The sequence below is a fragment of the Quercus lobata genome, chromosome 4, assembly GCF_001633185.2.
Source record: "Quercus lobata isolate SW786 chromosome 4, ValleyOak3.0 Primary Assembly, whole genome shotgun sequence".
Taxonomy (NCBI): domain Eukaryota; kingdom Viridiplantae; phylum Streptophyta; class Magnoliopsida; order Fagales; family Fagaceae; genus Quercus; species Quercus lobata.
In genome coordinates this window covers 14116649-14127149 of record NC_044907.1, presented here as the reverse complement: position 1 = coordinate 14127149, position 10501 = coordinate 14116649, and the positions used below count along the sequence as shown (strand labels likewise).

The 10501-nt window shown below is 35.9% G+C and overlaps 1 protein-coding gene across 1 annotated transcript; it reads left to right on the top strand.

Annotated features, from left to right (window-relative positions):
* The first annotated feature begins 1516 nt into the window (after window positions 1–1516).
* Window positions 1517–4434, top strand: LOC115984644 (proline-rich extensin-like protein EPR1). Its single transcript, XM_031107669.1, has 2 exons — window positions 1517–1683; window positions 2228–4434. Exons 1-2 carry the CDS (start codon window positions 1581–1583, stop codon window positions 3964–3966), a joined length of 1842 nt encoding a protein of 613 aa, XP_030963529.1. The 5' UTR covers window positions 1517–1580; the 3' UTR covers window positions 3967–4434.
* The last annotated feature ends 6067 nt before the right edge of the window (window positions 4435–10501 follow it).

The window sequence follows — 10501 nt, the reverse complement described above, 5'->3', positions numbered from 1 at the left end:
ACGTAATATAGACGCAGTACTAAATAAAATATACCATACTGATGGTTGCAAAATGGGTTTTTTTGAGAATTTACCATACTGATAGGTCCATTCAAACCTTAAAATAAGGTTAGCATCAAAAGGTTTTAAGTAAAGGGAAGGGATGGACTATTTTGATAGTTAGCAACGGTGACTAGGATCACTTCTATTTGAGTGTTGTTAGCTTTAGCTATTGGGATAACATGATGTCCCAGTCCAACATTCATATTCATACAATCTCTTAAAATTAAACACTTTTAATGATAAAATAAAGTCATATAATTGGATTTAGGACACTAATCCCAACACTTGCATCCATGTATAAGTTTGATTGTACATCAAATGGATGTAACTAAAGACATCTTCCTTAAATGATGCTTTTGATGAGAATGTTACATAGAACAATCTGAGGGGTTTATTTTTATTTTTTTAATATTTCTTGAAAATGAAAAGAAAATTTTCAATCTTATCAAGTTTTTGTATGCTTGAAATAAGCATCAAAATAATGGCATGAGAAATTTGATTATGTTATCTTATCATGATTTTACACATAATGAGCCAACAAATGTAAACATTATGAGCATATATGGTATCATAATTTGTCATTAAGTTGATGATGATATACTCATATTTTGGACAAATTTAAAAGGTGTGTGTGAAGGAGATGCTATTTGGAAAATAGAGTAAAGAGACATAGTGAGGGTTGTGCACTATATCAATCACATTATGTTGATAAAGAACTTAAGATTTTTGAAAAATCAAAGTGAATAATTAGCTAGTTCAAGGTTAATCTATGAACGAAAATGTTTTCTTCACTTTTATGAAGGTATGATTGATTTGATTAAATTTTTCTATATATGATCATGTTAGAAATTTTATAAATATTCATTCCTCATATAATTGACTTGGCCCTCGATAAAATATATTTGGCTTCACCATTGGCCTTTTTTTTGCATCTCTTCTGTAAATCTACAAAGCCATTGCAACTAGTGAGAAATTACACATATGGCCTAATGCCTATGACTACTATAAATCTTAGTGCTTAAATTTTACAAAAGGATATATCAATTTTTAAATAAAAAAAAATAATCAAGACATTTATTTATCATGTTGTTAAAGTGAACCAATTACATTTATTATCACATTAGTTTGTAAATCTTTTGTAATAAAATTAGTGATAATTTTATTATTTTATCTAGCAACTTTGTAGTTTTAGCATTATTATTATTATTCCAACTTTTTTTTTTTTTTGAGAAACAATTTTACTGTAAAGTGCTGTAAACTAAGCAGCAAAGTCAGGGTCCCATACCTTATGGCATTTGAGCAGCAAAGTCGGTGAGCAGTGAGCACTGTAAATGTCTTCAAGACAATTGAATAAAAATGGCCCCAAATCTTTGTGCCATAAAGCCCTTAATCAGCGTGGGTGAACCGCAGAAACAGCTCTACTAAGCTCACTATATAACAAGGACTAGGGACTTCAAAGTGACTCAGCCTTCAAACAAATTGCACTAAGTGCATAGCCTAATATCTTAAGCTACCATCTGTCTCTGGTTTCAATTCAAATGCGGACTAAATCCTTTTGTCAAGGGGCTCTTCTAGGCTTCTTGGCTTGCTTCTTGTTTGCTGTCAGCTGCTATGGCGTGCCTGCAGGTCAAGACTCTTCAGGTATATTTGTACTCTTAACACAACAAGAGTATTTTGCTAAGCTATTTAGGCCTTGTTATTAGTATCATGAATTACAAAACTCTTGACATTAATTATCTAATAGTTTAGACTATCTTGTAAGAGCTTTCACGTTAGCTAGTCTAAGAATTCCTATTTTATGCTGCCATTTTTCAAAATCACCCACTTAAGATTATTTATTCTACACTCTATTGTACTGATTGATGCAAATGCTTTAAGATCCTTGTAATTAAGTGACATTGTCTGCTCAATTTTTTGAGAAGATCTAAGGATTGAGTTTTTCCTCTGCCATTGTATAATTATTAAATTAATAAAAAGAAAAAAACTTCTAGCTACTTGTTAATTTGTTGCATTTGATACAACGAGGCAAGTACTTGTTATTTAGTCACATGCTGTTTTAACATTAACATTTTATCCGTACACCAATGCTTTTTATCACTAAGCCCTATTATTTGAATTCTAATCTCATTGTTCCGTCGTATGATTTTGAAGGACTCATCTTGATCTTGTGCATTTGTTTCTACAGGGCTTATTGTAACTACTGATATAAAGTCTCATAATGGAGAGTTCAGAGAGGATGCAGTTCATGACAAAGGGAAATTCAATATTCCAACTTTTAAGAAACCTCTCATTCCCATTTTTAAGAAGCCACTTCCACCACTGGTTCCAATTTTCAAGAAGCCCCTTCCTCCATTAACTCCAATTTTCGAGAAGCCATTATCACCACCAATTCCAGTTTTCGAGAAACCATTACCACCACCAATTCCAGTTTTAAAGAAGCCACCCCCTCCACCAGTTCCAATTTCCAAGAAGCCATCACCACCTCCACCAGTTCCAATATTCAAGAAGCCATCACCACCACCTATTCCCTTTTTGAAGAAACCACCCCCTCCACCAGTTCCAATTTTTGAGAAGCCATCACCTCCACCTACACCAATTTTTGAGAAGCCATTACCACCACCTGTTCCAATTTTTGAGAAGCCAATTCCTCCACCAATTCCAATTTACGAGAAGCCATTACCACCACTAGTTCCAATTTTTGAGAAGCCAATTCCTCCACCTGTTCCAATTTATGATAAGCCATTACCATCACCAATTCCAATTTTTGAGAAGCCAATTCCTCCACCAATTCCAATTTATGAGAAGCCATTGCCACCACCTGTTCCAATTTACAAGAAGCCATTACCACCACCAGTTCCAATTTTTGAGAAGCCAATTCCTCCACCAGTTCCAATTTACGAGAAGCCATTGCCTCCACCAGTTCCAATTTACAAGAAGCCATCACCACCGCTTGTTCCATTTGTGAAGAAGTCACCCCCTCCACCAGTTCCAATATTCAAGAAGCGATCACCACCACCTATTCCCTTTTTGAAGAAACCACCCCCTCCACTAGTTCCAATTTTTGAGAAGCCATTACCTCCACCTACACCAATTTTTGAGAAGCCATTACCACCACCTGTTCCAATTTTTGAGAAGCCAATTCCTCCACCAGTTCCAATTTACGAGAAGCCATCACCACCACCTGTTCCAATTTACGATAAGCCATTACCACCACCAATTCCAATTTTTGAGAAGCCAATTCCTCCACCAATTCCAATTTATGAGAAGCCATTGCCACCACCTGTTCCAATTTACAAGAAGCCATTACCACCACCAGTTCCAATTTTTGAGAAGCCAATTCCTCCACCAGTTCCAATTTACAAGAAGCCATTGCCACCACCTGTTCCAATTTATGATAAGCCATTACCACCTCCAGTTCCTGTTTTCGATAAGCCATTACCACCCCCGACTCCAATTTTTGAGAAGCCATTACCACCACCTGTTCCAACTTTTAAGAAGCCACTTCCTCCGCCAGTTCCAGTTTTTAAAAAGCCATTACCACCCCCTACTCCAATTTTTGAGAAGCCACTTCCTCCACTAGTTCCAGCTTTAAAGAAGCCATCACCATCCCCAGTTCCAGTTTTTGAGAAGCCACTTCCTCCACCAGTTCCATATTACAAGAAACCACAACCACCACCTATTCCTGTTTTTGAGAAGCCATTACCACCTCCAGTTCCAATTTTCGAGAAGCCATTTCCTCCACCAGTTCCAGTTTTCAAGAAGCCACTTCCTCCTCCAGTTCCAGTTTTCAAGAAACCATTACCACCACCAAGACCAATTATCAAGAAGCCATTACCGCCACCAATTCCAGTTTTCAAGAAGTCACATCCTCCACCAGTTCCATTTTTCAAGAAGCCCTTACCACCACCAAGTTCAGTTTTCTAGAAACAATTATTACTACGAATTTCAAATTTCAATAAGCATTTCTCCACCTACTTTAGATTTTAAGAATCCACTTCTTCCAATAATTTTAGTTTTCAAGAAGTCCTTTCCAACCCTTTTTCCCATTATGAAGAAACCACTTCCTCCTAAGTAACTTAATTATTCCACTTTTGGAGAAGCTTTAGCCTCCAAATTCCAGTTTTTTAATGCCACTTTCACCAACAAGGCATATTCTCTAGAAGTTAGTTTTTCCCTCTTTTCCAATTCTCAAGCCAATAGTTAATTAGAACCCTGTTATTTAGGAAGGAAGGGGGTTGGGGGACTATGATGAAGCAATAAGAACAAAGGAATGGACAAAGTGAGCGATTGTTATATATATGTAATGTAAGTACTTATGAAAATCATATATTGTTGTTGTTGTCGTCAAATGCCTACTATCAAATATAAAAAAGTGGATGGTGCTTATCGAAATTATTGTACTTCTAAATTTATTTCCAACTTACATCAACAACCATACTAATTGGCTCATTAAAATTTCCCTTCACTCATATTTCAAATGATGAATTGTGGAAAACACGAAGTAGCATTGATAATGCTAGTCCGTGTACTGGCACAAATTAATGACATAAAATTAACTAATATTTAACCTTGCACATGGCTAGCTTCATCCCATAACCACCAAAGTGTCATGAGTTAATTGAATTGTGATCTTACCTTCCATCCATTCTCATAAAGGAGAAAGTGCCTTTAAACTAGAGTTCATTGGTGTGTGTTATTTTATTTTATTTTTATAAGTTCATTGGTGTTTTAGAACATTTTTTTTTCCTCAATGGATTCCAATTAGCTCAACTAGTAAAGTCTCTAATGATTGAATAAGAAATCTGGAGTTTAATCTCCACCTACACCAAAAACCAATTGGTGTCTTAGTCTAATAATAAAGAGTTATTATCAGAAACGAAAGTCATAAATTGAAACTCTTTAAACAAAAAAAAAAAAAAAAAAAAATTCAATGCTGAAATCTATGTTTTATATTAGAAATTGATAGTTTTTAGACCCCTTAAACAATTGATTAAACCTAGGTAATTAGCCAAGTTGTTACTTAGTCCAATTAAACAAGTCTAGGTTATCACAATAATAAAGATCAAATCATGCAAAGCAGCGGAAAATAAATAACACAAGATATGATCACCCAGGAAACCAAACCGGTAAAAACTTGGGGAGGATTTGACCTAGCTATCCTCAAGGTAAACTTGAATCCACTATCTTGAAAAAATCGAAGTTCATACAATAAGACTTACAAGCCCCCACGCTCGACTTCTTATTGCTACCAACCAGTAGAACTTACTGACACGACCACGTGCAAACTCCAAATCCACGAACTCCTTCTTTCTTGGATTCACCACTAGATACAAGCACACCCGCTTGTGTTTTCTTTAAACTTTAATGACAGCAACTGAATTGATCATTAAGGCGTAGATAAATCTTCTCCTTGAAAACCTTAAGTTTGTGTAAAGGAAAGCTCCTCTAGATCTCACAAGAGATTTACACAAATCGCAATTATGAGCAACACTAAAACGTGGCTAGAGTTTGCCTTTTATACTTAAGACAAATAAGAAACCCTAAAAACGTTTTAAAACACTTAGGGCTGAGTTGGATGAATCTGCAGAAAAACATTCTACCCGAGCTTCGATCGATCGAGCCTGTCTTTCGATCGTTCGAGCCAGGCCGAAAGGCACAATCCTTTCCTGCTTTAACTCGATTCCAACTTTACATAGATGCACAACTTTGAGCTAGACTTAAACACATCTAAACACATTGTTTTGATCATGGTTTGCCAACAATACAAATTAGAGTTCTAAATACATAAAATCCTAAGACTTTAGAACCTAACAAACTCCCTCTTTGGCAATCCGTGACAAAACACAACTAGAAGCTCAAAGTTTACAAAATAAAAAGCCCTTTACAAAATAATGCTCATAAAACAAATTCAATCCTAACTACTATCCATCAGTTGCAAATGTAGACAGCAGCTCAATTGAATCAACCTGTATATTTCTTGAAACACTAAACCAAAATGCATAACCGCATGTGTGGAAACAATACAAGTAAACAAAATAGCTTCTTGATTTCAAACAACACACAAATAAAGACAAATATCAATGAATAGCTCATAAATATAAATCAATAAGCAGTTTGAAACAAGAACATATAAAGTACCAACAAAACATAAAACTCCCCCTAACATGAATATCCCATCAAAAACATGGCAAGAGTTAAAAAATGTAAAGTACAAAGTGAAGCACCTAGATACAATCTAAATTCCACAAGCTCCAAACAAAAACAATAAACTCCCCCTGAAAGCAAAAACTCTACAAAGTACTCCCCCTTTTTGGGACGGAATGCCAAAGGGCAAACAAGATATCCATCATCAAAAGGGAGGTGGTCTAAACTGCGCCAACTCCGCACGCAAGGCACAGATCTCATCAAGCACGTCCACCAAAATCTGTCCTTGAGCCGCTTGAATGGTCAAGACATGATCCAACATGCGACGAATGTCTAAATCATCCGTAGCAGTCGGTGGAGGAACATCAGCATCAGCAGCAACACCTGATGTCTCAGTAGTAGCAGCACCTGTAGAAGAGAGAGGAGGGGGAACACCACTAGATGATGTACCTCTAGGACGAGAAGGAGCAACTCTCAATTGAGCAACTCTCAATTGAGCAACCCTCTAACAAAGAAAGGTGGCACCTATGGGAGCAATCACATGAACAGGCTCACCAGACGGAAAATCATCTAGACCTAAGAAGAGCAAAATCCTATGAATGAAAATAGGATGAATCAGCGCATGCCCTACGGCAGAACTCCTATGAACCTCGTTCAAAGAACGAAGGAACAAGTGAGGAAAATTGATAGACGCTTCAGAAACAAAGGCAAACAAAAACACACATCGCTCTAAAGGGATGGTGTGGAAGTGAGAAATAGGCCACAACGAATGACACGCTATCCTAAAGAAGAGATAGGCAGTCTCGGTAAGCTTAGCGGACGTGATCCGAGGATTAGAACCCTACTGGATAGATGACCCAGTGATGTAAGACATGACTACATCTAATGAGGGTGACTCATCATAGGGATAGTTAGGCTCCTGAACAACCGACACCCCAAGAGCCTCAACCACTACCCGAGGGGTAATGGTGAACTCTACATCTCGTATCCAACTCCTAACAAGGGTGTTGGAATCATAGATGTGGCAAGAGAGGTTCGAGAAGAACTCTTTAATCAGGGCGATCGGGGGTGGATGATCTATCTCTAAGAGAGGCAACCAACCATTAGACTCAAAATTGGTCCTAATGGCAGGATCAAGCTCATCTAACACAACAGCTCGGTCAGCCCATATCTTACGCTTACAGTTCAGGGTATCAAAGGCTTCTCTACACTTATCATTCCTAAAAAACTCAACCCTAGTGGGAGACTCAGAGGAAGTGGAAGTGGTCCTATGGGCTCTAGTTTTCCTAGGCATGGTGCTAAGATAAGGACCAACACACACACAGAGAAAAAAAACAAAACCAAAGGCAGACTGCAAGTGAGCACAAAAACAAAATATAGAATAAAAATCTATATGATGCATGAACATGCTAAATGACATGATGCATGTTCTAATGCAGTGCAATTAAGTCCAAAAGGTTCAAATTCACAAAATTGGCTTGAACATTGAGGTATTAACACAAAAACCCCAAAATTTGGAAAACTACTGGATCAATTTGAAAAATATTGATGAATTGATCATCACACATGATAGAATAACAAAAATAATGACCAAATACATCAATTTGATAAGCCAATTTCATCAATTTAACCCAATTAGACAAAAATCCCCAATTCGGATCAAATTCAAACCCTAGAATTTCCAATTTTTCAAAAACCACAAAATTGATCAAATTAAACTACAAGAATCATCATTATAGCATCATAGAACAAAAACCCATTGATCAATTTCACCAAAATAGGTTCGAATCATCAAATATCCCAATATTTTGAAAGTGCCGAAAATAGCCACAAGAATGCATGAAAAATGCATGAAATCATGAAATAAAATTTAAAAGGAAGGGAAAAAGAGACTTACCGGCCTTCAAGGACAAAAACCTTGCAAAAATCTTGAAGGAAAACGACAAAAAAATTGATGGTGGAGCCTATAGCCAACGCGGAGAGAGAGAATAGTTGAAAAACTTTTGAAAAAGTCCTTTTGAAAAAGACAATCTGACCTTTTTAAAAAAACATGTTTCACGAGTTTCGATCGATCGAAAAACATCCTCGATTGATCGAAACAGATAGAGACTCTATAAATCAAATTTAAAAATTTTCGATCGATCGAAAAACAGAATGGATCGATCGAAATAAGCAGAGGCTCACCAAATTTTGAGAAAAAACACAATTTTTGAAAAACATTTAGAATTAACTCAAAGCATTGAAATTTAAGAACAAAAATGCATGAGTATGTGATGATATGATTTTCAAAACAAGAATTTTAAGCCCAAATTCCCAAAAACCAAAATTTCTTACATTCTCCACAAATTTTCAAGCAACAAATTAATTTTGCACAAAAATCAAAGTATTTGCAAAACTTAGTTGGTCAGACCATAAACACACACAATAACATGTACAATGTTTAGCAAAGAGTAACTCGTGTAGTGTGTATAACTAGCAAAAGTTTGAGATACATGTGAGGTGATATGTGAATAGCAATCAATCACAAAATCTACAAAATTCATCACAAAGAATTTAAAAGAGACTATCACCTAAAGAGTTACATTATATAACTCCCACATCTCCTAGATCATAAGCTTGCAATCATGTAAGTTTCTTGTATTTATGCCTCATAATATACATACCAATTTTAAGTTATGTGAGTTTGGCATCAAGCTTAATAGTACACACCAATTTTGATTTTTAGAATTAAGCAATTTAACCCGAGGCTTCACCTTATGTTCTTTTTGTGTATGTGCTACATTTTTTTGAGCACAAAATCTTATGATATGCACTAAGGTGTTCATGATTGGCTAGTGAACAGTGATGAGATGGTTATTTATGCCTTTCTCTAAAAGTTGAAGTCAAACATTTAAAAACATGTGACTTCAAGATTAAGACATTGTAATCAAAAACCATAAACATCTTTCCCACACAACACGCACTACAAAGTTTCAATTAGTAAAGTGCAATAAATAAGCTCATCAAAGCTAAACAAGGTATAAAAGACATGTTATGTGAAAATAAATTGACCAACCTTGTTCTCAAAAACCAAGAAGAATAGTACAAAACAAAATGTGCTTCCTTTTTCTTCCTCTTTTTTTTATTTTTTATTTTTTATTTAAAAAAAATTAAAAAAAAAAAAAAAAAACACCTAGAATGAAATGCATGAATGTTATGCTATGCAAATCCTAGAAAAAAAAAAAAAAAAAAAAAAAAGATCAATGGTCATATAGGGTAGAGCAATGAAGCACAAGGACCATATCAGAAAGACTCAGTTAGATCGAGTCTTTTGCATCCAAAACCTTTTAGATGCACCACGAGCATTGAAGTTCTTATTCTCATGAGAATGATTACCAACTCTAGGATTGGAATAAAGGTTTAAAACCTTTACCAAATCACCAATAAGTACCATAGGATCAAGTGCTTGAGGCACAGGTACTTTTGGTTTGTTTGTTCTCTTAGCAGCTTGCAGCTTGTAGCAGTTTGGACGGATGTGTCCAGACTTTCCACAAAAGTGACAAACTCATGCAGGCTTATCACGTGTCTTGTTCTTAGATAGCGTAGGCTTCTTAGACTTAGACTCTTTCAGATCAACCCTAATCTTCCTAGATGATGAACCTTCTAAGGGTTTAACAACCTCACTCACAGGGGGTTTGATAGTTTCACTCACTATCTCACTCACGGAAGGTTCAAAAGAAGAAGATGAAGGAACAAACTTCGTGGAATGAGGAGCGGACACAGAGATGCTTTCAACATAACCTAATCCAGTTTTGTCAGAAGAAGACTTTTGAACACTCAGCATTTGATCAAGTTTAGAACTAGCAGATCTAGCAACAGATAAATCAAGTTCCAAAAATTTAACTTTATCAAGCAAAAGCATATTTTCAGTTTTCACATTGTTCAAAAGATCATTAGCATCAAACAGTTTAACAAGCAAATTCTTCTTTTCAAGCTCAAGAGATTCAATTTTCTTCAGGCCAAGTTCAACATTCATAGCATCCTTTGCAGCAACTTTGCAAAGTTTATTATAGGCCTCTTGAAAATCTGCATCTTCAGAGAGTTCCCCATTAGAAGGGTTCTCTTCAACAGATATGCTCTTATCAACTACAGCAGTAGCAGTGAAAATAATGAAATTTCCATCCTTATTACAATTAGACTCATTATCATAAACTTCACCATCACTAAGGGTTACAGCCATAACCTTACCCTTAAACTTCAAATAGGTTGGACATTCAGATTTTATGTGTCCATACCCTTGACATCCAAAACACTGAGAGCCTAAGGAATTATTGGA